The sequence below is a fragment of the Phyllobates terribilis genome, unplaced genomic scaffold (assembly GCF_046119375.1).
Source record: "Phyllobates terribilis strain yellow unplaced genomic scaffold, ASM4611937v1 Scaffold_9__5_contigs__length_417890890, whole genome shotgun sequence".
Lineage (NCBI taxonomy): Eukaryota > Metazoa > Chordata > Amphibia > Anura > Dendrobatidae > Phyllobates > Phyllobates terribilis.
This window is the reverse complement of record NW_027362769.1, coordinates 283065614-283089400: the sequence shown is the minus strand read 5'-3', so window position 1 is coordinate 283089400 and position 23787 is coordinate 283065614. Positions and strand designations below refer to the sequence as shown.

The following is a 23787-nucleotide window of genomic DNA, read 5'->3' as shown; positions in this document are numbered from 1 at the left end:
CTGGGATCAACCAGCGATAAGTTATCCCAAAAATCTGATTTTTAATACAAACATGAAGGGTGGAGCCCAAGCCCACATGATGTCATCACAGGGGTGTGTGGGCCGCTCTTCCCCTTCGGCATAAGAGAGCCGACGGAAGAATGATCAATACTCATTGCAGGGAGTATATGTATCATAAGCAAGGGGTCATGTTCCGCTGAACGGTCATAAGGAGAGCACCCCTCCGGCTATATTGAGTCATCTCTGCGAACTATATAGTAAGTTTCCTCTTTAATCCTTATTATTTTGTGTAACTGCATATGTATTGTAATGTCTCCTTTGTAAAATCCTTGTATATATTTTTCCTAAACACTGCCTCCCTTTTGGATTAAATATAAAATTTAATAGTTCTGTTTCTTTTGTCCTGTAATCGTTCCCTCACCCAAAGCCATATGCTACCAGAACGCAGGCGTCCGGCCAGGCCTGTATTATATTTGAAACTTGGCTGGTGGTGGCAGCGAATAATATTAATAATCGGGCTATCGTGAAGCTGACAGTGACCGTAAGGAGGGCGTAAATACGTATTCCATGCATTGGAATCCAGAGGTGTGATGCTATACGCTTGCAGATACCTAAGTAGTGGGGACTGTGTGCTCGCGGATCCCTGACGAAATCCAGACAGAGTGATGGCTCGGTGAGATATTGTGTGATCTCCCCGGTGTCGTCTCTGTGGAATACCTGACATGATATATATTTAGATAAAGTGAGGAGGCAGCGTTCTCTTCCAGGCAGTTTCCTGCCCATAGCCTGGAAGATAGCTCATTTATATAAACAGATAAAAGATGATTTATCAACAACAAGGCGACTGACATACAGGGATCACTCTCCTCAGCAGTCTATGACTTGTATGCCCACATTAATAGTTTAGATAGGTAAAATAAGGTAACAGATTCCCTTTAAGCTTACAGTGGGTACGGAAAGTATTCAGACCCCTTCAAATTTTCCACTCTTTGTTTCATTGCAGCCATTTGGTAATTTCTAAAAAGTTCGTTTTTTTTCTCATTAAAGTACATTCTGCACCCCATCTTGACTGGAAAAAAACAGAAATGTAGAAATTTTTGTCAATTTATTAAAAAAGAAAAACTGAAATATCACATGGTCATAAGTATTCAGACCCTTTGCTCAGTATTGAGCAGAAGCACCCTTTTGAGCTAGTACAGCCATGAGTCTTCTTGGGAATGATGCAACAAGTTTTTCACACCTGGATTTGGGGATCCTCTGCCATTCTTCCTTGCAGATCCTCTCCAGTTCCGTCAGGTTGGATGGTGAATGTTGGTGGACAGCTATTTTCAGGTCTCTCCAGAGATGATCAATTGGGTTTAGGTCAGGGCTCTGGCTGGGCCAGTCAAGAATGGTCACAGAGTTGTTCTGAAGCCACTCCTTTATTTTAACTGTGTGCTTAGGGTCATTGTTTTGTTGGAAGGTGAACCTTAGGCCAAGTCTGAGGTCCAGAGCACTCTGGAAGAGGTTTTCATCCAGGATATCTCTGTACTTGGCCGCATTCATGTTTCCCTCAATTGCAACCAGTCATCCTGTCCCTACAGCTGAAAAACACCCCCATTGCATGATGCTGCCACCATCATGTTTCACTGTTGGGATTGTATTGGGCAGGTGATGAGCAGTGCCTGGTTTTCTCCACACATACCGCTTAGAATTATCACCAAAAAGTTCTATCTTCTTCTCGTCAGACCAGAGAATCTTACTTCTCATAGTCAGGGAGTCCTTCATGTGTTTCTGAGCAAACTCTATGCGGGCTCTCAAATGTCTTGCACTGAGGAGAGGCTTCCGTCGGGCCACTCTGCCATAAAGGCCTGGCTGGTGGAGGGCTGCAGTGATAGTTGACTTTGTGGGACTTTCTCCCATCTCCCTACTGCATCTCCGGAGCTCAGCCACAGTGATCTTGGGGTTCATCTTTACCTCTCTCACCAAGGCTCTTCTCCCACGATTGCTCAGTTTGGCTGGACGGCCAGGTCTAGGAAGACTTCTGGTGGTCCCATCTTCTTCCATTTAAGGATTATGGAGGCCACTGTGCTCTAAGGAACCTTGCGTAATGCATAAATTCTTTTGTAACCTGGGCCAGATCTGTGCCTAGCCACAATTCTGTCTCTGAGCTCCTTGGGCAGTTCCTTTGAGCTCATGATTCTCATTTGATCTGACATGCACTGTGAGCTGTAAGGTCTTATATAAACAGGTGTGTGCCTGTCCAAATCAAGTCCTATTAGTTTAATTAAACCCAGCTGGACTTCAATGAAGGAGTAGAACCATCTCAAGGAGGATCACAAGGAAATGGACAGCATGTAACTTAAATATGAGTGTCTGAGCAAAGGGTCTGAATACTTATGGCCATGTAATATTTCAGTTTTCTTTTTTTAATAAATTTGCAAAATTTTCTACATTTCTGTTTTTTTCCAGACAAGATGGGGTGCAGAGTGTACGTTAATGAGAAAAAAAATAACTTTTTAGAATTTACCAAATGGCTGCAATGAAAAAAACTGTGAAAAATTTAAAGGGGTCTGAATACTTTCCGTACCCACTGTACTAAAATATCATTGTTCTCGGCAGCAGATTGTCCTGTGTAAACATGTGCTGCTGAGAACATTTTTATTCTATGCGCACAGAGATGTCATATTAAGGATGGTTTTCTGCGCATGAAAGTGCAGTTGGCTGATCTAAACAGGCTAATAAACGACTGCCAATCGGCTTCAGAAAACCAGTCAGTGATAATTTAAGCGTCGTGATTGACCAGTGTAGATGCCTTCTTAGATCCAAGTACTTTATAGGTGACATTTCCTCTGATTTAAGTTCTTCTCCTTTTCTTCTTCATCTGATTCCGATGTTATATGCCAGTATGAGGGCACAAATACCAGGATGGGGCAGCATATACCAGGATGGGGGAGCATATACCAGGATGGGGGAGCATATACCAGGATGGGGGAGCATATACCAGCATGGTGGCACAAATATCAGGATGGGGGACCAGTTTTGGGGACCATATACCAATAAAAATGCTCGCCACCCGGGCGTAGAACGGGTTCAATAGCTAATAAAATATAACCTCAAAACTGTCCCCATCTTCAGTACCCCTCCCCACACTATACTCCCTCCATACTGTGCCCTCAATAAATACTACTCCCCCTCACTGTCTACAGTAAAAATTCCTTACATCTTCAACTCCACTAAGGAGTGCTTACCTTCACGTCCTTTGTGGCGCTCTATCACATACAGTCCGCAACCCATGTAGCGCAAACATACAGCATGCACCCCCTGCACTCCTATCCACCCCCATATACAGTCTGCACCCCCATGTAACCCCCACATACAGCTTGTACACCCATGTACCCTTTACATATAGTCTGCAATTAATTCCATGTCGCCCCTACATACAGCTTGCATTCCCATATTCCCCACACATACAGCCTGCACCCCCATGTAACCCCCACATACAGCTTGTACACCCATGTACCCTTTACATATAGTCTGCAATTAATTCCATGTCCCCCCTACATACAGCTTGCATTCCCATATCCCCCACACATACAGCCTGCACCCCCACGTAATCCTCACATACAGCTTGCACCACCATATACCACCCACATGCAGCTTGCATCCCCCACATACTTCCGGCACCCCATGCAGCCTCCAGATACAGCGTTCACCCCCATATGTACCCCCCACATACAGCCTGTTTCCCCATATGCACCCCCACAAATGGCCTGCACCCTGATATATATTTTAATTATTTAATATGCATTGTTTATACAGTGCCATCATTTTCCACAGCGAGACTTTATCATCACTGTCCACATTGGGGCTTACCATGTAAACTCCCTATCAGTTTTTGGAGAGAGGGAGGAAATCTGAGAATCAGGAGGAAACACACACAAACACGGGAAGAACACACAAACTCCTTGCAGATGTTGTCCTTGATGGGATTTGAATCCAGGACCCCGGTGCTGCAAAGCAAACAGTGCTAATCACTGAGCCAATATGCTGCCCATATAGCCTGCACCCCCATATATAGCCTGCACCCACCCATATGTACCCCCACATATAGCCTGCACCCACCCATATGTACCCCCACATATAGCCTGCACCCCATATATGTACACCCCACATATAGCCTGCACCCCAATATATGTACTCCCCACATGTAATATGCACCTCGTGTGTACCCCCACATATAGCATGCAACCCCCTATATGTACCCCCCACGTATAGCATGCACCCCCATATATATACTCACACATGTAGCCTGCACCCCCATATATGTACCTCAACATATCTCCAGCACCTCCTATATGTACCCCCACGTAGCTGCAGCACCTCCTATATGTACCCCGACATATAGACTGCACCCCCCAAATGTATTCTGCCCCCCCATATACATTCTATACCCCCATATGTATCTCCCCACATACAGCCTGCACCCCCATATGAACCCCCACATAGCCTGCATCCTATGTACCACTGTTCCCTAATTACCTGTCACTAATGTCTCTTCTCTGATGTTTTCTGCCCAGGAAAAAATTTCTTGCAAGCTGTTGTATGGCTCTGCCCATAAGTCACATGGGCATGACATCATCACAGGTCCTTAACTTCTATCATTTAACTTCCTCTGTCGGGCAGGGAGATGATAAGTGCTCATTTGCCCATGCACTCACCTAATAAAAATGGCGCATTTCATACACAGTCCAGTGGAGGTAAGAATAAGTGGGAAATTTAGAAAAATAAATCTTCCATCATGGTGGCGCCCCATACAACCTGCCGCCCTAGGCACCTCTCCTTGGGTGCCTAGTAGCAAATACGGCCCTGCATATGTGCCGCTCCGGCCAGCCACTGCAGTCACGGTACTGGTGCATGGCGTGATTTATTATTAACCCCCAATTGTTAATAATAAAATAATAAAAAGGTTTGTGACGCCAGTTGGGATAATCGGCCTGGTATGGCCGGTCACTGATGAAGGCTCCTGGGAGTTATCTAGTGATGAACTGTGTCAGATGATTAACCCTTCCCAACCAGGGCTGGCTCCCAGGGGAGTTGGAGCGGGAATGACGCAGCAGAGAATAATCAGCGTTAGACGGGTAATAACCAGTTTGCACCTTTTACTGAAGTTTTGTAAACAATTCCTGAAGCTTCCATACAACTCACTTACAGGGTTTTGGTCGGACCTGCGTGGTTAGGTTGCTGTGAGGTTGTGTAGCCTTCCTGCTGCTAATTATACCTCTGGTAAATGACCCTATAGGACTAAGATAGCTAGATACTGGATTTGTGATCCCTTCCAGTGAGAAGGCAGCTCAAATTCTGTAGAAAAACACCTACTTTCTCTTGCAGAAGTGTTCCTGATTCTATGCACAGCTGAGCTCTTGGGCAAAAGCACTCTTCTGCTCGATGTTTGAAGACCGAGCAGTCTTTCAGTTTAACATGGACCCTAGAAGTCTCTGAGCTCTAGGGACTGAGACCCTGCCTCACGCAGTTTGTCCTTGCAAAGAGAGCACACTTCTCTGCCTTGCACTGGGACCTCCATGATGCTATGTCTCCTCACATCTTCACTGCTCCACTGAAGCACACTTCACTTCAGAAGCACCTCCTCCCCTCTGATGGATCGTGCACACTTCCTGGTTTAAGCAAAAGTGCACAGTCCATCAGTAAATGATCGGGTAACAATGTGTGGATGCAATTATAACAGCAGAGAAACCAACCTTCACCATAGCTGGCAATACAGATAAATTATACTACACATGCAGGCATTTTGTGGCGCTACAGATACGGGTGTCACACATACAGCCCACAACCTGCTCGCACTGCTATGGCTTTAACAGTGGTGACCCGCACTCTCCAGCAAATTGTGACAGGAAGCTAGGTCGAGATGAGGTTTGGGGTGTGCCCGCAGCAGGCCCAGTTTGCCCTGTCACACGGCCACTTTGTGCACCACCATCAGCGCCACATTCACTTCCCCGCCCCTTATCGCTGCCTTGCACATTTTTTATTAAGTACGCATCAAAGAGCGGTATTACTAGAGAATGTTTTGCAATCGGCCCTGAACTTGGGGTCGTACGTGGCAGCACCAAGGACTGTAAAACAATAATCCCTAAAAAGATGTCTAGAAGCCTCTAATCTTACTCCAGAAAACTTTCCCTGCACTAATTACACCGAACAGCCCTATTAGGATACACTAGAATCTATTGTAATTAGCCCTTGTTTGTTTTAATGTTGTAACAGCAATAAACCCTGCCTAGGCATATAATTTGCTAGCCCTACTCCAGAATCTAGCCCTGCACTAATTACTAATTAGCTGTATTAGTATACACTAGAATTGATTGCAGAGCTTCCAAACGTCCCGGTTTCCACGGGACTGTCCCTATTTGAGAGATCAGTCCCACGTCCCGTCACGGCTCAGCTGTAAATCCCGGCTGTGGAGGGTGGTGGGCGTTGTTGTGGCGGTGGAGCAGCGGGCACAGGTAGTAGCCGGCAGCGGCAGCTACCACGTGTGCCTGCTGCTAAAGAAAATGCATATTCACTCCTCTCCACGCCCATGGGCGTGGAGAGGAGTGAATATTCATTCTCCTTAATAGCGCACACTGTGATACGCAGCCGCCGGCTTCCTGCTGCGGCTCCTCGATTCTGTGTGCCCGCTATTACAGAGAATGAATATTCACTCTTCTCCACTCCCATGGGCGTAGAGAAGAGTGAATATTCATTCTCTTTAGTAGCGGGCACAGAGGATTGCGGAGCCGCAGCAGGAGCCGTGGCCCTGCTGACAATGCATGCTACTAAGGAGGGTTACTATTCACTCCTCTCCACGCCCATAGTCCCGGCGTGGAGAGGAGTGAATATCCCCTCAGCTCACCTTGGCATCTGAGGGCGCATGGCAGTGATGTCATGCACTGTTCAGATTCTGAGATCAGCTGCTGGAAGACAGGACACAGCGCTGGAGCAGAGGGGAGGAAGGAAGGTGAGTATAAGTGTTTATTTTTTTATGTGTGCAGTGAGGCCATGTATACCAGGATAGGCGGCCATGCATACCAAGATTGGGTCTGAAGTGGCTATGCATACCAGGATTGGGTCTGAGGGAGCCATGCATACCAGGATTGTGTCTGAGGGGCCAAGCATACCAGGATTGGGTCTGAGGCGGCCATGCATACCAGGATTGGGTCTGAGGTGGCCATGCGTACCAGGAATGGGTCTTTGGGGGCCATGCATACCAGGAATGGGTCTTTGGGGGCCATGCATACCAGGATTGGGTCCGACGGGGCCATGCATACCAGAATTGGGTCTGACGGGGCCATGCATACCAGGATTGGGTCTGAGGGGGCCATGCATACCAGGATTGAGTCTGAGGGGGCCATGCATACCAGGATTGGGCCTGAGGGCGCCATGCATACCAGGATTGGGTCTGAGAGGGCCATGCATACCAGCATTGGATCTGAGGGTGCCATGCATACCAGCATTGGGTCAGAGGGGGCCCTGCTTACCAGGATTGGGTCTGAGGGGGCCATCCATACCAGGAATGGGTCTGAGGGGGCCATGCATACCAGGAATGGGTCTGAGGGGGCCATGCATACCAGGATTGGGGATGAGGGGGCCATGCGTACCAGGATTGGGGATGAGGGGGCAATGCGTACCAGGATTGGGGATGAGGGGGCCATGCATACCAGGATTGGGGATGAGGGGGCCATGCATACCAGGATTGGGGATGAAGGGGACATGCATACCAAGATTGGGTTTGAAGGGACCATGCACACCAGGATTGGGGATGAGGGGGTCATGCATACCAGGATTGGGGATGAGGGGGCCATGCATACCAGGAATGGGGATGAGAGCCGTCTGCTGAATGCCCCTCATTACCAGCGCCCTCCTGACAACTCCTCCTGCCAGGGGAGAAAGAAATGGTAAATGAGCATGGATTGGGTGTGGCCAAAATTTGCCACGGCGTGCTCAGCGCGCCAAATAATCTGTCCCTCTTTCTCTTCTTCGAAGGTTGGGAGGTATGGGATTGTAATTAGCCTTAGGCCAGGGCCCCACTATCAGTATTTGGTCAGTACTTTTTCTCAGGAGTGGGAGCCAAAACCAGGAGTGGATGATAAATGCAGAATTGGTGACTTGTTTCTATTATACCTTTTTTCTGATTGTTCCTCAACTGGTTTTGGCTCCCACTCCTGAGAAAAAATACTCCCCGAATACTGACCAAATACTGATAGTGGGGCCGTGGCCTTATACACATTTTATGTGATGGTGGGATGTTGAGTTTTAGTATGAGAATCTCTTTATATGTTCTCCCTTGGACAGGTTTTATTCTGGCAAAACTTCTCTTCTTGTATCTTGTTTTTAATTATATTTTAAAATTTGATCGATAAAATTCACTATATTTTATTTTCAGCTGTAGGCTCCGAATTTTCTGTGTTGGTGTCATGTTGATGCTAATACAATTCAAAGTTTTACTCGCCAAAGATCCGCAGCTCCATGATGCTAGCAACTAAACTGATAATGAGTACATATGAAAAACTCGGATGGAACACGTATGTGAGAAGCATCTGAATGGGGCCTAACTCTCCAGATTCACTTCAGCAGTGACAGAAATACCTAAGATTGCTTCCTCTGTCACCCCACAACCCCCTGCAGCATGATGACAGGATGTCCTCTGGGTCTGTCATGTTTAAAAGCCATTAAATCCGACCTACAGTTGTGCTCAAAAGTTTACATACCCCGGCAGAATTTTTGCTTTCTTGGCCTTGTTTCAGAGAATATAAATGATAACAAAAAACTTTTTGTCCACTCATGGTTATTGGTTGTGTGAAGCCATTTATTGTCAAACTACTTAATTTCTCTTTTTAAATCATAATGACAACCAAAAACATCCAAATGACCCTGATCAAAAGTTCACATACCCTGGTGATTTTGGCCTCATAACATGCTCAGAATTTGACACAAATGGGTCTGAATGGCTACTAAAGGTAATATCCTCACCTGTGACCTGTTTGCTTGCAATCAGTGTGTGTGCATAAAAGCTGAGTGAGTTTCTGGGATCCAGACAGACTCTTGCATCTTTCATCCAGTCACTGACATTTCTGGTTTGTGAGTCATGGGGAAAGCAAAAGAATTGTCAATGGATCTACGGGAAAAGGTAGTTGAACTGTATAACACAGGAAAGGGATACAAAAACATATCCAAGGAATTGATAATGCCAGTCAGCAGCATTCAACCTGTGATTAACAAATGGAAAATCGGGGGCTCTGTAAAAACCAAACCACAGTCAGGTAGGCCAACAAAAACTTTGGCCACAAATGCCAGGAAAATTGTTCGGGATGCAAAGAAAACCCCACAAATAACATCAGCTGAAATTCAGGACTCTCTGAAAACTAGCGGTGTGGCTGTTTCAAGATGCACAATAAGGAGGCACTTGAAGAAAAATGGGCTGCATGGTCGAGTTGCCAGAAGAAAGCCATTACTGCGCAAATGTCACAGAGTATCTCACCTACAATATGCCAAACAGCACAGAGACAAGCCTCAAAACTTCTGGAAGAAGGTAATTTGGAGTGATGAGATCAAAATTGAACTTTTTGGACACAACCATAAACATTACATTTGGAGAGAGTTCAACAAGGCCTATGATGAAAGGAACACCATTCATACTGTAAAGCAGGGAGGTGGATCGCTGATGTTTTGGGGATGTGTGAGCTACAAAGGCACAGGAAACTTGGTAAAACTTGAAGGAAAGATGAATGCAGCATGTTATCAACAAATACTGGAGGCAAATTTGCACTCATCAGCCCACAAGCTGCGCATGGGACGTACTTGGAAGTTCCAACATGACAACGATCCAAACACAAGGCCAAGTGGACCTGTCATTGGCTACAGCAGAACAAAGTGAAGGTTCTGGAGTTACCATCTCAGTCTCCTGACCTCAATATCATTGAGCGACTCTGGGGAGATCTCAAGCGCGCAGTTCATGCAAGACAGCCCAGGAATTTACAGGAACTGGAGGCTTTTTACCAAGAAGAATGGGCAGCTTTACCATCTGAGGAAATAAAGAACCTCATCCACAATTACCACAAAAGATTTCAAGCTGTCATTGATGTTAAAGGGGGCAATACACGGTATTAAGAACTGGGGTATGTGAACTTTTGATCAGGGTCATTTGGATGTTTTTGGTTGTCATTAAGGTTTAAAAAGAGAAAACACAGTAGTTTGATAATAAATGGCTTCACCCAACCAATAACCAAGAGTGGAGAAAAAGGTTTTTGTTATCATTCATATTCTCTTAAACAAGGCCAAGAAAGCAAAAATTTTGCCAGGGTATGTAAACTTTTGAGCACAACCGTATCTGTATGACACTGATAGGAAGGGATTATGCACTTAACTACACAGATATTACCTTTACTTTTCTATTAATTCTAATAAAGAGATGATAAAAGTTAATAAGTTACATGTACTCCTAAATGGAGCCACAGAGCTAGTATTTTCAGTCTGAGTGCTATTCGTGCAAAAATGACCATTTGCTTTCATGGACAGTACGTTCATGTGAAAAACAATCGCAGCATGCACAAGTCTTCTCCAAACTTCGGCTGAGACTCGCTTGTTCAAATCTATGGATGCACGAAAAAAATATAGGATCCCATATGGATTAACACACAGCTTCCGATTTTTATGGATATATTGGAATTCTTTAAGATAGGAAACTGTATGTAGTCTTGCAAATTTTAATTATCGCTTAAGTATAGAAATGGATGTCATACAGACAGCATACAGATCACACATGTATGACAATGCAGATGAAAATTCATACTTTTTTTTCTGGATGAAAAGCAGTTGACTTTTTATACGCTCGTTTGAGCTTAGCCTGACAAATACAAATCATACTACAAACAAGCCCACATACAGCTACGGTGACAAAAAAAAGGATTGTGGTATGAGATGATAAAAAACATCAAATGCCAAAATAGACCTTTTCCATAAGGTGTTAACTTATGCATAATGCTAATATTTCATAATTTACATGATTACATGGATGTGAAAAAATATGAATATGTTCCAAAACTATTTAAACTCAGCTAAAACAATTAAAATGTGTACAATAGTCTAAAATACCTCATCCACATACTTCAGTAAATCACTTACCTTACACTTAATGGCTTTTTTATAGCCACATTTTTTCTTGAACTGTTCATGCAGCTGGATATCAGTTAACGGAAGTCTTTTAGGTTTTAACGTGCATACTATTCCATTAATAGCTCCCCACCATTGTTTTTTCAGCATCGTTTGGTAAAAATCTTCAAGGTGGATTGAAAGGACATGATAGCTACAAGAAAACAAAAGTATTTAAAAAAAATGTTATGCTTTTGTTATAAAAAAAAACAAGCTGCAGAATAAAGATCCTACCACCCTAGTACTTTCCTAAATCAACACTATAAGTTTATGGTGAAAATCCTAGCATCCTGCCTCCATTACTTTCCACATTTCTTAAATCCAGCTTAACAAGGCTACTGTCATGGGTGTGGCAGAGGTGACGGACAGTCGTCCTGCAGTGGTTTGCAGGAGATCTCCACGTTTGGCAATGCAGACAGCTACCTAGATAGGAGGCTGTCTTTGGGACCCAGCGACTACCTCCCTCTGGCCTGGGTGTATGTATACCTGATCTCTCCAGGTGGGCGTCGCCGGTTATACTCATTTCTACTTGGAACTTGGCTGAAGCAGCATCACATTCTCTCTGTAGTCTTGAGGCTGTGTGCACTGTTGGAGTTCTTCTAAAGCTGAGTTGTTGTTCCCCTGTGTTGTTTTCCCCTTTTGCCTTTAGAGTGCTAGCGGAGGTTGACTAGTGTTCATCTCCTTCCACCCCCAACTATAGCCATACGCCAGGGATAGTAGGGCGAGGCACGTGATCGGCGACAGCTGCAGAGGCTGTATAGGGACGTTAGGGGGAGATAGGGTGACGCTAGTCGAGATTAGGAGGTCACCTCTTCCCCTTTCCCTAGTGTCTGGGCTCCCTTTCCCCTCTGTGTTGCACTCACACCTGGCGTGACTCTCTGTGTTGCACTCACACCTGGCGTGACATTATAACCGGCTGAGCACATTTTGGGAAAAAAAAAAAAAAAACGACACAAGATTGACATTTTTTCTTTCTTTGTGTGTTTTTGGGCGTGCACCTTTTCTTTCCTTACTCCCATTAGTATGGGATCAGTTGCAGAACTCGCAGAGCAGTTCTGCTGTCTGTCTCTGGAGGTGAATGACCTCCGCTGTGATGTTCAGCAACAGTATCAGCGGTAACAGTCCGCCAATGTGGGGGTCTCTGCAGGTAGGCCTGTCCAGCCTGAACCCAAGGTTGCCCTCCCGGACAGGTTTTCAGGAGGTAGGGACAGTTTTTTTGTGTTTAAGGAGGCATGCTAATTGTATTTCAAGCTTCATCCCTACTCCTCCGGTAATGAGGAGCAACAGGTTGGCATTGTGATCTCTCTACTGCAGGGAGATCCTCAGTCATGGGCAGTTTCGTTACAGCAGAATTCGGTTTGTCTCCAATCTGTGGAGGTTTTTTTTAGAGCTCTTGCCCTCATCTATGATGACCCTTCAGCAGGGGATTCAGTCAGTGGAAACATATAGTTCGGAATTCCGCAGATGGGCAACGGATTCCAAATGGAATGACTCAGCCCTTAAAAGTAAATTTTTTGAAGGGCTAATGGAAAAGTTGACAGATGCCTTGGCTGTATATGATACCCCTCAGTCCTTGGAGGCTGCCATGTCTTTGGCCATACGTCTGGATAGGCGCCTTCGGGATAGATGGGTGCAACCTCCTTCTCCAGGGCCTTCTTGTCGGGGTTGTGTACCTTTGCCAAGGGAGCGGTCTGGGGGTGAACCAGTACTGGGGGAAGTGGAGGAACCTATGCAGTTAGGGGGTGTCTCTACATCATACATCTCCCCGGAGATTCGCAAGAAAAAAGGAGTATGTTTTTTTTGTGGGATTTGCCTCCTCATCGTGCTTATGACTTTCCTATTAACCTGACCCCCGGAGCTAAACTACCCAAGTCCAGACTGTATAATCTTTCTGGCCCTGAGAGACAAGCCATGAAGGATTTCATTGCGGAAAGTCTGGAGAAGGGACATATCAGACCCTCATCTTCGCCCATGGTGGCAGGGTTGTTCCTTGTGAAGAAAAAAGTTGGCAGTCTACGTCCCTGTTTAGATTTCCGAGAATGAAATCAAATTACCATCTGTGATCCATACCCTCTTCCTCTGATTCCTGATTTGTTCAGCCAGGTTGTGGGACCTAAAGTATTCTCCAAGTTGGATTTAAGGATAGCCTACAATCTGGTTAGAATCAGAGAAGGGGACAAATGGAAGACAGCGTTCAATACCCCGGAAGGTCATTTCGATAGTCTGGTTATGCCTTTTGGCTTGACCAATGCACCTGTGGTATTCCAGCATTTCATATGATATTTTTCATCATTTGGTGGGGAGGTTTGTGGTGGGCTATCTGGACGATATTTTGGTTTGTTCACCTGATTTTGAGACCCATCGGGGGCATGATAAGCAGGTGCTCCAGATATTAAGGGATAACAAACTCTATGCCAAACTAGAGAAATGTGTTTTCTCTGTTCAGGAGGTGCAGTTTTTTGGTACTTATTGTCATCTTCAGGTTTTCGGATGGATCCGGAGAAGATCCGTGCAGAACTTGACTGGGAACATCCCGAGAACCTGAAAGCCCTATAATGTTTTCTGGGCTTTACTAATTTTTACAGGAAATTCATCCGAAATTACTCTGTTGTAGTGAAACCTCTTACTGACATGCCTAAGAAGGGGTCTGATTTTTCCAAATGGTCAGAGGCTTCCCTCCAGGCTTTTTCTTCCTTAAAGAATCACTTTGCCACTGTACATATATACTCAGTCAAACCGATGTTTCTCAACCCTTTATTGTGGAGGTCGATGCTTTGGATGTCGGGGTTGGGGCTGTGTTGTCTCAGGGTTCGTCCCCTGGTAAATGGCGTCCATGCACCTTTTTTTCTAAAAAAATTGTCTTCGGTTGAGAGAAATTATGACGTGGGTAATAGGGAACTTTTGGCGATCAAATTGACGTCCGAGGAATGGTGACACTGGTTGTAGGGGGCTGTCCATCCTATTACTGTTATTACTGACCATAACAACCTGTCATATCTCCAGTCAGCTAAACGTCTCAACCCTAGGCAAGCCAGATGGTCCCTGTTTTTTACTAGCTTCAATTTTGTTGTCACTTTTCGTTCAGGGGTCAAAAACGTCACGGTTGATGCTTTGTCCCGGAGCTTCCCTGGTGGTGGTGACCATGAGAACCCTGCCCTGATATTACAGATTGGGGTAGTTATTTCGGCTCTTTTTCCTTAACTGGAGGGTGAGGTGCTGGAGGCTCAGGGGGACGCCCCTGCCTCCTGCCCTTCAGGAAAGTTATTTGTACCACCTGATCTGCGCCGTAAAGTAATCAGGGAACATCATAACTCTGTGCTTGCTGGGCATCCAGGTGGTAAGGCAACCGCGGACCTCCTCTCTCGTCGTCTTTGGTGGCCGGGGTTGCATCGGGATGTAATTGAACATGTAGCTGCTTGTAGTATTTGCGCACGTTCTAAGGTTTCACACACCCATCCATCGGGTACTCTTCTTCCGCTACCTATCTCTAGCAGGCCATGCACACACTTGTCCATGGATTTTATTACTGACCTACCGGTTTCTGCAGACAAAATGGTGGTTTTGGTAGTAGTAGATAGGTTCAGTAAAATGATTCACTTCGTCGCTTTACCTGCACTTCCCGATGCTGAGACACTTGCCCAGGTGTTCATAAATGAGATTGTGAAGCTTCATGGGGTTCCCTCCGATGTGGTGTCTGATCGGGGGACCCAGTTTGTTTCCAGGTTCTAGAAGGCATTCTGTTCTCGACTGATGGTGCAGCTGTCCTTTTCCTCTGCCTTCCACCCTTAGTCGAATGGCCAAACCGAGAAGGGTCAATCAGAACTTGGAGATATACTGTACCTCAGGTGTTTCGTCTCCAAAAATCAGGAGGATTGGGCATCCTACTTACCGCTGGCAGAATTTGCCATCAATAATCATCGTCAAGAATCCACTGGCAGGTCACCGTTCTTTGGTGCATATGGCTATCATCCACAGTTTGGTACCTTCAGTGGGGGTGGTGCTTCAGGAGTTTCTGAGGAGGAACGGTTTGCTTCTTTGCTCTCCTCGGTATGGCAGGGTGCTCTGTGTAATTTAAAGACCATGGGTGACAGGTATAAAGTGTAGCTGACAGAAAACCCTTGCCAAGTCCGGACTTGAATGTGAATGACTTTGGGTGGTTTTCTACCAAGAATATAAGATTGAAAGTTCCTTCTTGGAGCCGGGACCTAAGTTTATTGGTCCCTATAAAATAACCGCCGTCATTAACCCAGCAGCGTTTCGTCTTGAACTTCCTCGGGCCCTTAAGGTCCATAATGTGTTCCACAGGTCCTTACTCAAAAGGTACGTAGAACCTCTTGAGCCCTCACCTCTACCACCGCCCCCAGTAATGGTTGATGATAACCTGGAGGTTGAGATTTGGAGGATTGTAGATTCTCATCTCCAACGTTGTTCTCTACAATACTTGGTGCCCTGGAAAGGCTATGGTCCAGAGGAGAGGATGTGGGTTTCAGCGTCAAAGGTAAACGCTCCCAGATTGGTTCGCTCTTTTCACACCTCTTTTCCTGAGAAACCCGGTCCTGAGTGTCCGGAGGCCACTCGTAGAAGGGGGGGTACTGTCACGGGTGTGTCAGAGGTGACGGACAGTCGTCCTGCAGTGGTTTGCAGGAGATCTCCACGTTTGGCAATGCAGACAGCATTTTTCTCCCCCCCTTTTCTCTCTTTTTCCTTTGGGATATTTTCTGCCCTTATTTGTACAAGTTTTCTCTAGGACTAGGCTACATAGAGACGTTATAGGGAGACAGGGTGAAGCTAGTCCAGATTAAGAGGTCACCTCTTCCCCCTTTCCCTTTCCCCTCTGTGTTGCACTCACACCTGGTGTGACTCTCTGTGTTGCACTCACACCTGGCGTGACAGCTACATGTCACTGGTCTCTGCACACCGGCTATTCTAACACCACTCTGTTGGCGGCTCATTACTGCTGATCTGACAACAGAGCGTGCGCATTCTGCACGTCACACAGTGCACAGGGACTAGCCCAGCCCCTCAAATAAGCGTCAGTGATGACACTTCAACTGATGACGTGTTGTTTGAGTATCTCAGCATGCATTGGGATTCTTAAACAAAGCACCATCAAAAAGGAAGTAGAGAAAAAAATGTAAAAGCCCTTAGAGTAGTAAGGGAAGGATTGGGAATGTTTAATTAAAGTATATTACAAAATAGCTTAGATTAAGGCATCAAATAAATAGGGATTTAGCATGAAAATTCCTTTGCCTTTGGACCGCCTGTTAATACGCCATACTTTGACATGTTTAGAGGAACCCGACTTTTTTTCCATTTAGCTCTCTATCCATTTGTGAACAAATGGCACTGAGGGACCCAACAGAATCCCACCGCTGCCACTAATGTGAAGAAATGGCAACAGAGAGACCCCGCAGAATCCCACCGCTGCCACCACTTGTGATGGATCCACATCCTGCCACCCGCCTTACGTTACTAGTACATCAGACGGATCACATGATATGGATCTGCCCTTTGACATTCCGTACCCCCTCGAGGATGCATATGGTCAGATTGGTACAGTTCTACACCGACACCTCCTGTCCACACGGGGACAGAAAGGCACCAGGGAGTGAGAAGAGGTGGCCCACTCTCAGCTCACTGACGTGGCACCACACTCGCTCACACCCCTGACAGGCTGAGAGGCTCCTTCACTAGCTCCAGTGAAGCAGAGCCTGGTCAGCCTGGGAGAGCTGCCACCAGTTTCTATTAGATATAAAGGACTTATATAGGGCTAGAAACCCACCCGGTAGCGTGTTTGTGGACCGAACAACGGACGTGAGAGCTTGTGGATCGAGATAAAAGAGCAGCCCAGGGTTAAATCATATATATAATCGCCGTAAGGGCACACTAGATGTTACACTATATACTTAAGCGTTATACATACACAATGGTTAGAATTGCAGACACAATAGTAGGGGTACGAAAGATATAAAGCAGTTATTGAGAGTCAGTTACCAGTCCGATGGACGACCTGGCTTTCATGGGAAGGGTTGCCACATGGGAGGCTTGTGGGCCCTCTCTTAGTTGCCAGACTCCTTCCAAACGACTTGACGTCACGACCTCCCCAGGAAAAAGGCACTGGGCTCTAACTGCAGGGACCTTTGAACTCTTTGGGTCACTCCCACTACTGTTCCCTGGTTGAGCCCAAGTCTCCACCCATGGTCTAAACTCCCAAAAACTACAATGGGCTATACCTCTCTAATGGACGATCCTAGAGGGCCGGTTCTGGTGACATCAGACCCAGCCGGACCCCTGCTACACCCTAGGTGCATGGTATGTATCCACATACCAAGCACCTAGGGGTCCCCACAAGGCTGTGCCATGTATCTCCCTTTCCCTATGTGCTGGACTGCACTGAAAGCTAGGGTGACATTCCCCGTTCTTTTGCGTTTCCAAAAATCGAGTTGGTTTATCACTAGGATGTATTGTATTCCCATAACTCGGTGTTGAATTATAGTATCTTACACAAAAGAACACATAGCCTGGGGGAGGGGTCGTCCTGTGCCACTCACAGCTGCTGTGAGGGATGTCACTCCCTTGCAAGAGTGTCGAATTACACTGTGCATTGAAGATCTCTATAAAACCCGCCATAACAGGGCACAATGATTGACAGGGGACTATCTTGAATATTCTTCACACCATTGCTCTACCATCTTCAAAACACCCAAGTTTTCAAGGTGGGTGAGAGGACATTTCAAATCACTGCTTTTGCGGTATCATGTTAATGATCTCACACCATAAAATTTATTTAACCCCTTTACCCCCCAAGCCTGTTTGCACCTTCATGACCAGGCCAAATTTTACAATTCTGACCAGTGTCACTTTATGAGGTAATAACTCTGGAATGCTTCAACAAATTCCAATGTTTCTGAGTTTGTTTTTTCATGACATATTGTACTTCATGACAGTGGTAAAATTTCTTCGATATGACTTGGGTTTATTTGTGAAAAAAGCAGAAATTTGGCAAAAATTTAGCAATTTTATGCCCTTAAATCAGAGAGTTTTGTCACATAAAATAGTTCATAAATAACATTTCCCACATGTCTACTTTACATGAGCACAATTTTGGAAACATAATTTTTTTTTGTAGGAAGTTATAAGGATTAAAAGTTGACCAGCGATTTCTCATTTTTTTTAACAAAATTTACAAAACCATTTTTTTAGGGACCACATCACATTTGAAGTGACCTTGAGGGGCCTATATGACAGAAAATACCCAAAAGTGACACAATTCTAAAAAGTGCACCCCCCACGGTGTTCAAAACCACATTCAAGAAGTTTATTAACCCTTCAGGTGATTCACAGGAATTAATGGAATGTGGAAGAAAACAATGAACATTTAACTTTTTTTCACAAAAATTTTACTTTAGACCCAATTTTTTTATTTACGCAAGGGTAACAGGAAAAAAATGGATCTCAAATTTTTTTTTTGCAGTTTCTTCTGAGCATGCCTATAACCCATATGTGGGGAAAACCATTGTTTGGGCACACGGCAGGGCTCAGAAAGCAAGGCACTCCATTTGACTTTTGAATGTTAAATTTACTGTAACGGTCGCATTTGGAGAGCTGCCTAAACAGGGGATACCCCAAGTGACCCCATTTTGGAAGCTTGATCCCTCAAGGAACTTATCTAGATGTGTGGTGAGCACATTGAACCCCCAGGTGCTTCACAGAAGTTTATAATGTAGAGCTGTGAAAATAAAAAATCTATTTTTTCTATAAAAATGATCTTTTAGCCCCAATTTTTTTATTTTCACAAGGGTAACAGGAGAAAATGGACCTCAAATATTGTCGTGCAATTTCTCCTGAGTACACTCCATATGTAGCGGAAAATCACTGCTTGGGTGCCCGGCAGGGCTCAGAAGGAACGGAGCACATTGGACTTTTTGAACGCAAAATTGTCTGGAATTGAGAGTGGAGGCCATGTCATGTTTGGAGAGCCCCTGATGTGCTTAAACAGTAGAAACCCCCCACAAGTGCCGCCACTCCTCTAGAGCCATCTTAGTTGTGCTCTGGGGCAGAGAAGGTCTTAGAGAAGAAACCACAGGTCACCATATATAGGGCTGCCACCAGGAATTTCAGAGCCCCATACTGGCAAATTTTTTGGGCCCCCTTGAGACTCAGGCTCCACCCCAGCTCCGCCTCCATCCCTCGAACCTTTCACAGTCCCACCGCCCACTCTTGGAAAAACTCACTTCTGCACGATGTCCTCACCAATCACACATTAACAGATTCCATCGAACACCGTATCACATACATAGCCATCGGCTTTTGTTTTAGACAAAAGATTTTTTAAGCCGCCACCATGACAAGGTGGACTCCAACTACTCTAACTTTTTAAACATTTCTTATCATACCCAATACTCTTTTTAGGTATATTTTTATTTATTTTTCTTTAAAGGAATGTGTCACATACATTTTTAAAAGGATCAATAATATCATATACAAGGGACAAATACTGTCACACCATGACCAGATCAAATATTACCACCACATAGTGACCGAATAATATCACATACAAGGGACAAATATCACTTCACCGTGACTAGACCACATAGTTACTAAATAATACCATATACAAGGAACAAATACCGTCACACCATGACCAGACCTCATATTATATATTACACACATAGTGACTGAATAATTCCACATACAATGAACAAATACCACCACACCATGACTAGACTACATATTACCACCACATAGTGACCGAATACTTCAATACTGATCATTAATAAAATAAACACAATACTAATATTACCATAAGTGGCATTATACACAGGAGCGCTGTACACAGTATACAGTGTATAGTGTAAGTGTACAGGTAATATAGTGATCACCAGTGACATTATACACAGGAGCTCTCTATATAATGTCAGTGTACAGGTAATACAGGGATCACCGGTGACATTATACACAGGAGCTCTGTATATAGTGTCAGTGTACAGGTAATACAGTGATCACCAGTGACATTATACATAGGAGCTTTGTATATAGTATACAGTGATCACCGGTCATATTATACATAGGAGCTCTGTATATAGTGTACAGGTAATACAGTGATCACCAGTGAGATTATACACAGGAGCTCTGCATATAGTGTACAGGTAATACAGTGATCACCAGTAACATTATACACAGGAGCTCTGTACATAGTATATAGTGTATAGTGTCAGTGTACAGATAACACACTGACTCACCGGTGACGTCTCTAGTTGAAGTCCTTCATCTTCGCTTTTCTCCTTCATCCAACGCAGACCGCCATCACTTCTTCCAGCCAGGACTCGTTTCGGCATAAAATAGCACAGTTATCTAGAGCAACGCTTCCAGAGCAAATTCCACAACTTATACACTATGCAGCTGAATACTGATATGCACCCACCATTAATATATTAGTTATTATGCAACCCAACATTCGAAATATAAATTGTAATCCACCACTGTGTCCCCACTAACTGTAAATAGCCAGTTTCCCCAGCCAATAAATATATAAATTAGCACATGTACTCTTTCCCCCAATTTATTACTAGTCACACTCCGTCATCCTCAACGCCCCCACCCTGTACCTCCTGCTATACCGATTCATTTACATGCCCCTCTTCACTCCAATTCATTATGTCATGTCCTCTCTCTATCCCATCCCCAACCTCTATTCATCATCAGTTACTCTACCCCACCTCCAGTTCATCATCATTTGCTCTCCCCACCCCCCACTCCCAGTTCATCATTTGCTCGCCCCACGCTCCACTGTCAATTCATCATTTGCTCTCCCAACCCCCCACTCCAAATTCATCATTTCATCATGTGCTCTCCCCATCCCTCACTCCCAATTCATCATGTGCTCCCCCAAGACCATTTAATTCTATAAAAAAATAAATAAAGGTTTATATACTACCCTCTCATATGATCCCCTGCTGCTCCACTTCTGGACTGGCAGCATCCTAGCGCTCGATGCCGGCGAGTACGCAATGACGTCATCGCGTATGCACTGTCTCCAGTGCATTACAGAAGAGTCAGAGGGACTCCCTTGGAGCTGCACAGCCATTCAGTTTTGATGGCTATGAGAGCTCCAAGGCTCCCTGCACGGAGGAGATGTACGCCGTGCTCCGGCACAAGATATCCCGGGGCTCAGTGAGCAGAAGCACAAAAAGGGGGGCCCTGGACCAGGCCCCCGCTCTTTTCTTCTGTTCACCGGGCCCCATACAGCAGTAAGGGCAGTAATGCCTGTTTCAGAAAGAGAAAAGCATTCTCAGCTTTTGGGGTCCATACTTCGGATCAGCACCTTTGCGGATCATGGTGGAGATGAGAGCGGTCCGGTACGAGAAATGCGGAATGAATTGTCGGTAGTAGTTGACAAATGCAAGAAATCAATGAATAACTTTAACTCAGTCAGGACGAGGCCACTGAAGGACGGAAGACACCTTCTCCGGATCCATCTCCAGGCCTGTGTATGAGATGATATAATCTATGAAAGGGAAAGAAGATTGTTCAAACACACATTTTTCAAATTTAGCATACAGGTGATTCTCTCTGAGTCACTGCAGGACTTGGCGAACATTCCGCCTATGAGAGGGCAGATCTGACAAGAAGACCAAGATATCGTCCATGTAAACCACAACACAAGTATAAAGGAGGTATTGAAAGATGTCGTTCACAAATTCTTGGAACACAGCTGGGGCATTGCTGAGCCCGAACGGCATAACTCGGTGTTCAGAATAACCGTCCCAGGTGTTGAAAGTGGTCTTCCATTCATCTCCACGACTTTTCAAGATTAGATTGTATGCTCCTCGCAGATCCAGTTTGGTAAAGATCCTACGTCCTCTGAAGTGATCGAACAACTCCAAAATCAACGGCAATGGATATTTGTTCTTAACCGTGATCTGTTTAAGACACCTATAATCAATGCAAGGTCAAGTCGTTTTACTTTTCAAAGAAGAAGCCGGCTCCAGCTGCAGAAGAGGATTGGTAAAACCCCTAGCTATATTCTCCTTTACATACTCGGACATGTCTAGAGTCTCTGCCTGGGACAGAGGATAAATACGGCCTTGTGGAGGTGAGGATCACAGAAGCAGGTCTATAGGGTAGTCATATGGCCTATGTAATGTCTCTGCTTCTTTTTTGTCAAAGTCGTCCGCATATGACCAGTAGGCAGATTGTAATCCTGACAGAGAAGATGGTGCCATGGGAGGCCAGGCCGGTCATACAGGTACAAGACACTTTTAATGATAAGATTGGCCCATCGAAGCACCTTTACAGATCCCCAGTCAAGGACGGGTTCATGCATGCGGCGGCACGGTAGAACCAGAAGAAGCGGATGAGAAAGGCTAGGAAGCATGTAGAAGGCGATCTTCTTAGTGTGCAGCATTCCTATCCAGAGATCTACTTGCTCGGTGACCACCTTAATGGCTTCAGATAGGAACTTCCCATTGATAGATGACACCAGGAATGGGTTTTGTAGTAGTCGAACGGGGATATGGTAGCGATCTGCCACTGCTTTTGCTGTATGAAGTTCCCTGCCACAGCGGAATCCAGATACGCTGTCTCAACGAACCGGGAATCTCAAGAAGTCACCGATACGGTCAGGATCAATGTTGGAGAGGAACTGTTATCGCCCAGGGTGGCCTCTCCTAACAGCCCTAGGTTTGGGAGTTTCCTGGCCAGTCTCTCTACAATAGAAACACAAGCCCTTGGCTCGACGGATATCGTACCGTTGCTCAGCCAGCTCCAGGTTGTCAACTTAAATAGATACAAGAGATGCTGTGGGCGTGGAAGGATGAGGAATTAGCAGCCTTTGGAAGGACGGAGCCAGACAAAGTGGTTTTCTTTCACGCTCCATTTCTCAGGAGCGATCCTGGAACCAGAGGTCGCTTAGGATGGCCAGGGAAACTAGATAATCCAGAGTAGTAGGAATGTCTCGGCCTGGTAGCTCATCCTTGATTTTCCCGGACAATCCCTCACAGAAGGCGGTTAACAGTGCCTCGTTGTTCCAACCGAGTTCAGAAGCCAGGGTGCGGAAAAGGACTGCTTATCGGCCTACAGACAGACTGGACTGACATAGTCTGAGGAGTGATGAGGCAGTAGAAGTAACTCAGCCTGGTTTGTCAAATACATTGTGGAATGCCTCCAGGAAGATCAGCAGGTCTGAGATTATCGCATCTCCTCTTTCACACAAGGGGTTGAGCCATGCCAGGGACTCTCCTCCAAGATGAGCCATTAGAAAGGCTACCTTTGCCCGATTGGAGGGAAACTGGTGGGCCAACAGTTCAAAGTGCACCAAGCACTGGTTGATAAAACCTCGGCATTGATCGGATACCCGTCAAAACGTGGTGGTGCAGGTAGACGGGGACTCTGACTTGAAGCATGACTTGTGGACCGAATGGTCACTACCAAGTTTGCCACAGAATGAACCGGAGCGGATGCGGCAGCTGAAGTCAAAGCATCCAGGCGGGTGTTAAAAGTCCGTAGCTAAGATAGAATGGTACATGTCCGAGCCTGGAGGGGTATGAGAATCAGCAGGTTCTATTGTCTTAGCAAACTGTTATGAACGTGGTTTATGGAACCACT

General features: G+C 45.4%; 1 protein-coding gene across 1 annotated transcript in view; it reads right to left on the bottom strand.

Annotated features, from left to right (window-relative positions):
- The window catches only part of ANKAR (ankyrin and armadillo repeat containing), a 541104-nt gene that overhangs the window by 385881 nt on the left and 131436 nt on the right, over nucleotides 1-23787 (bottom strand). The window contains exon 6 of the mRNA XM_073647842.1: nucleotides 11155-11335. Coding sequence (XP_073503943.1) covers nucleotides 11155-11335 — 181 coding nt within the window. The remainder of the gene's footprint in view (nucleotides 1-11154; nucleotides 11336-23787) is intronic.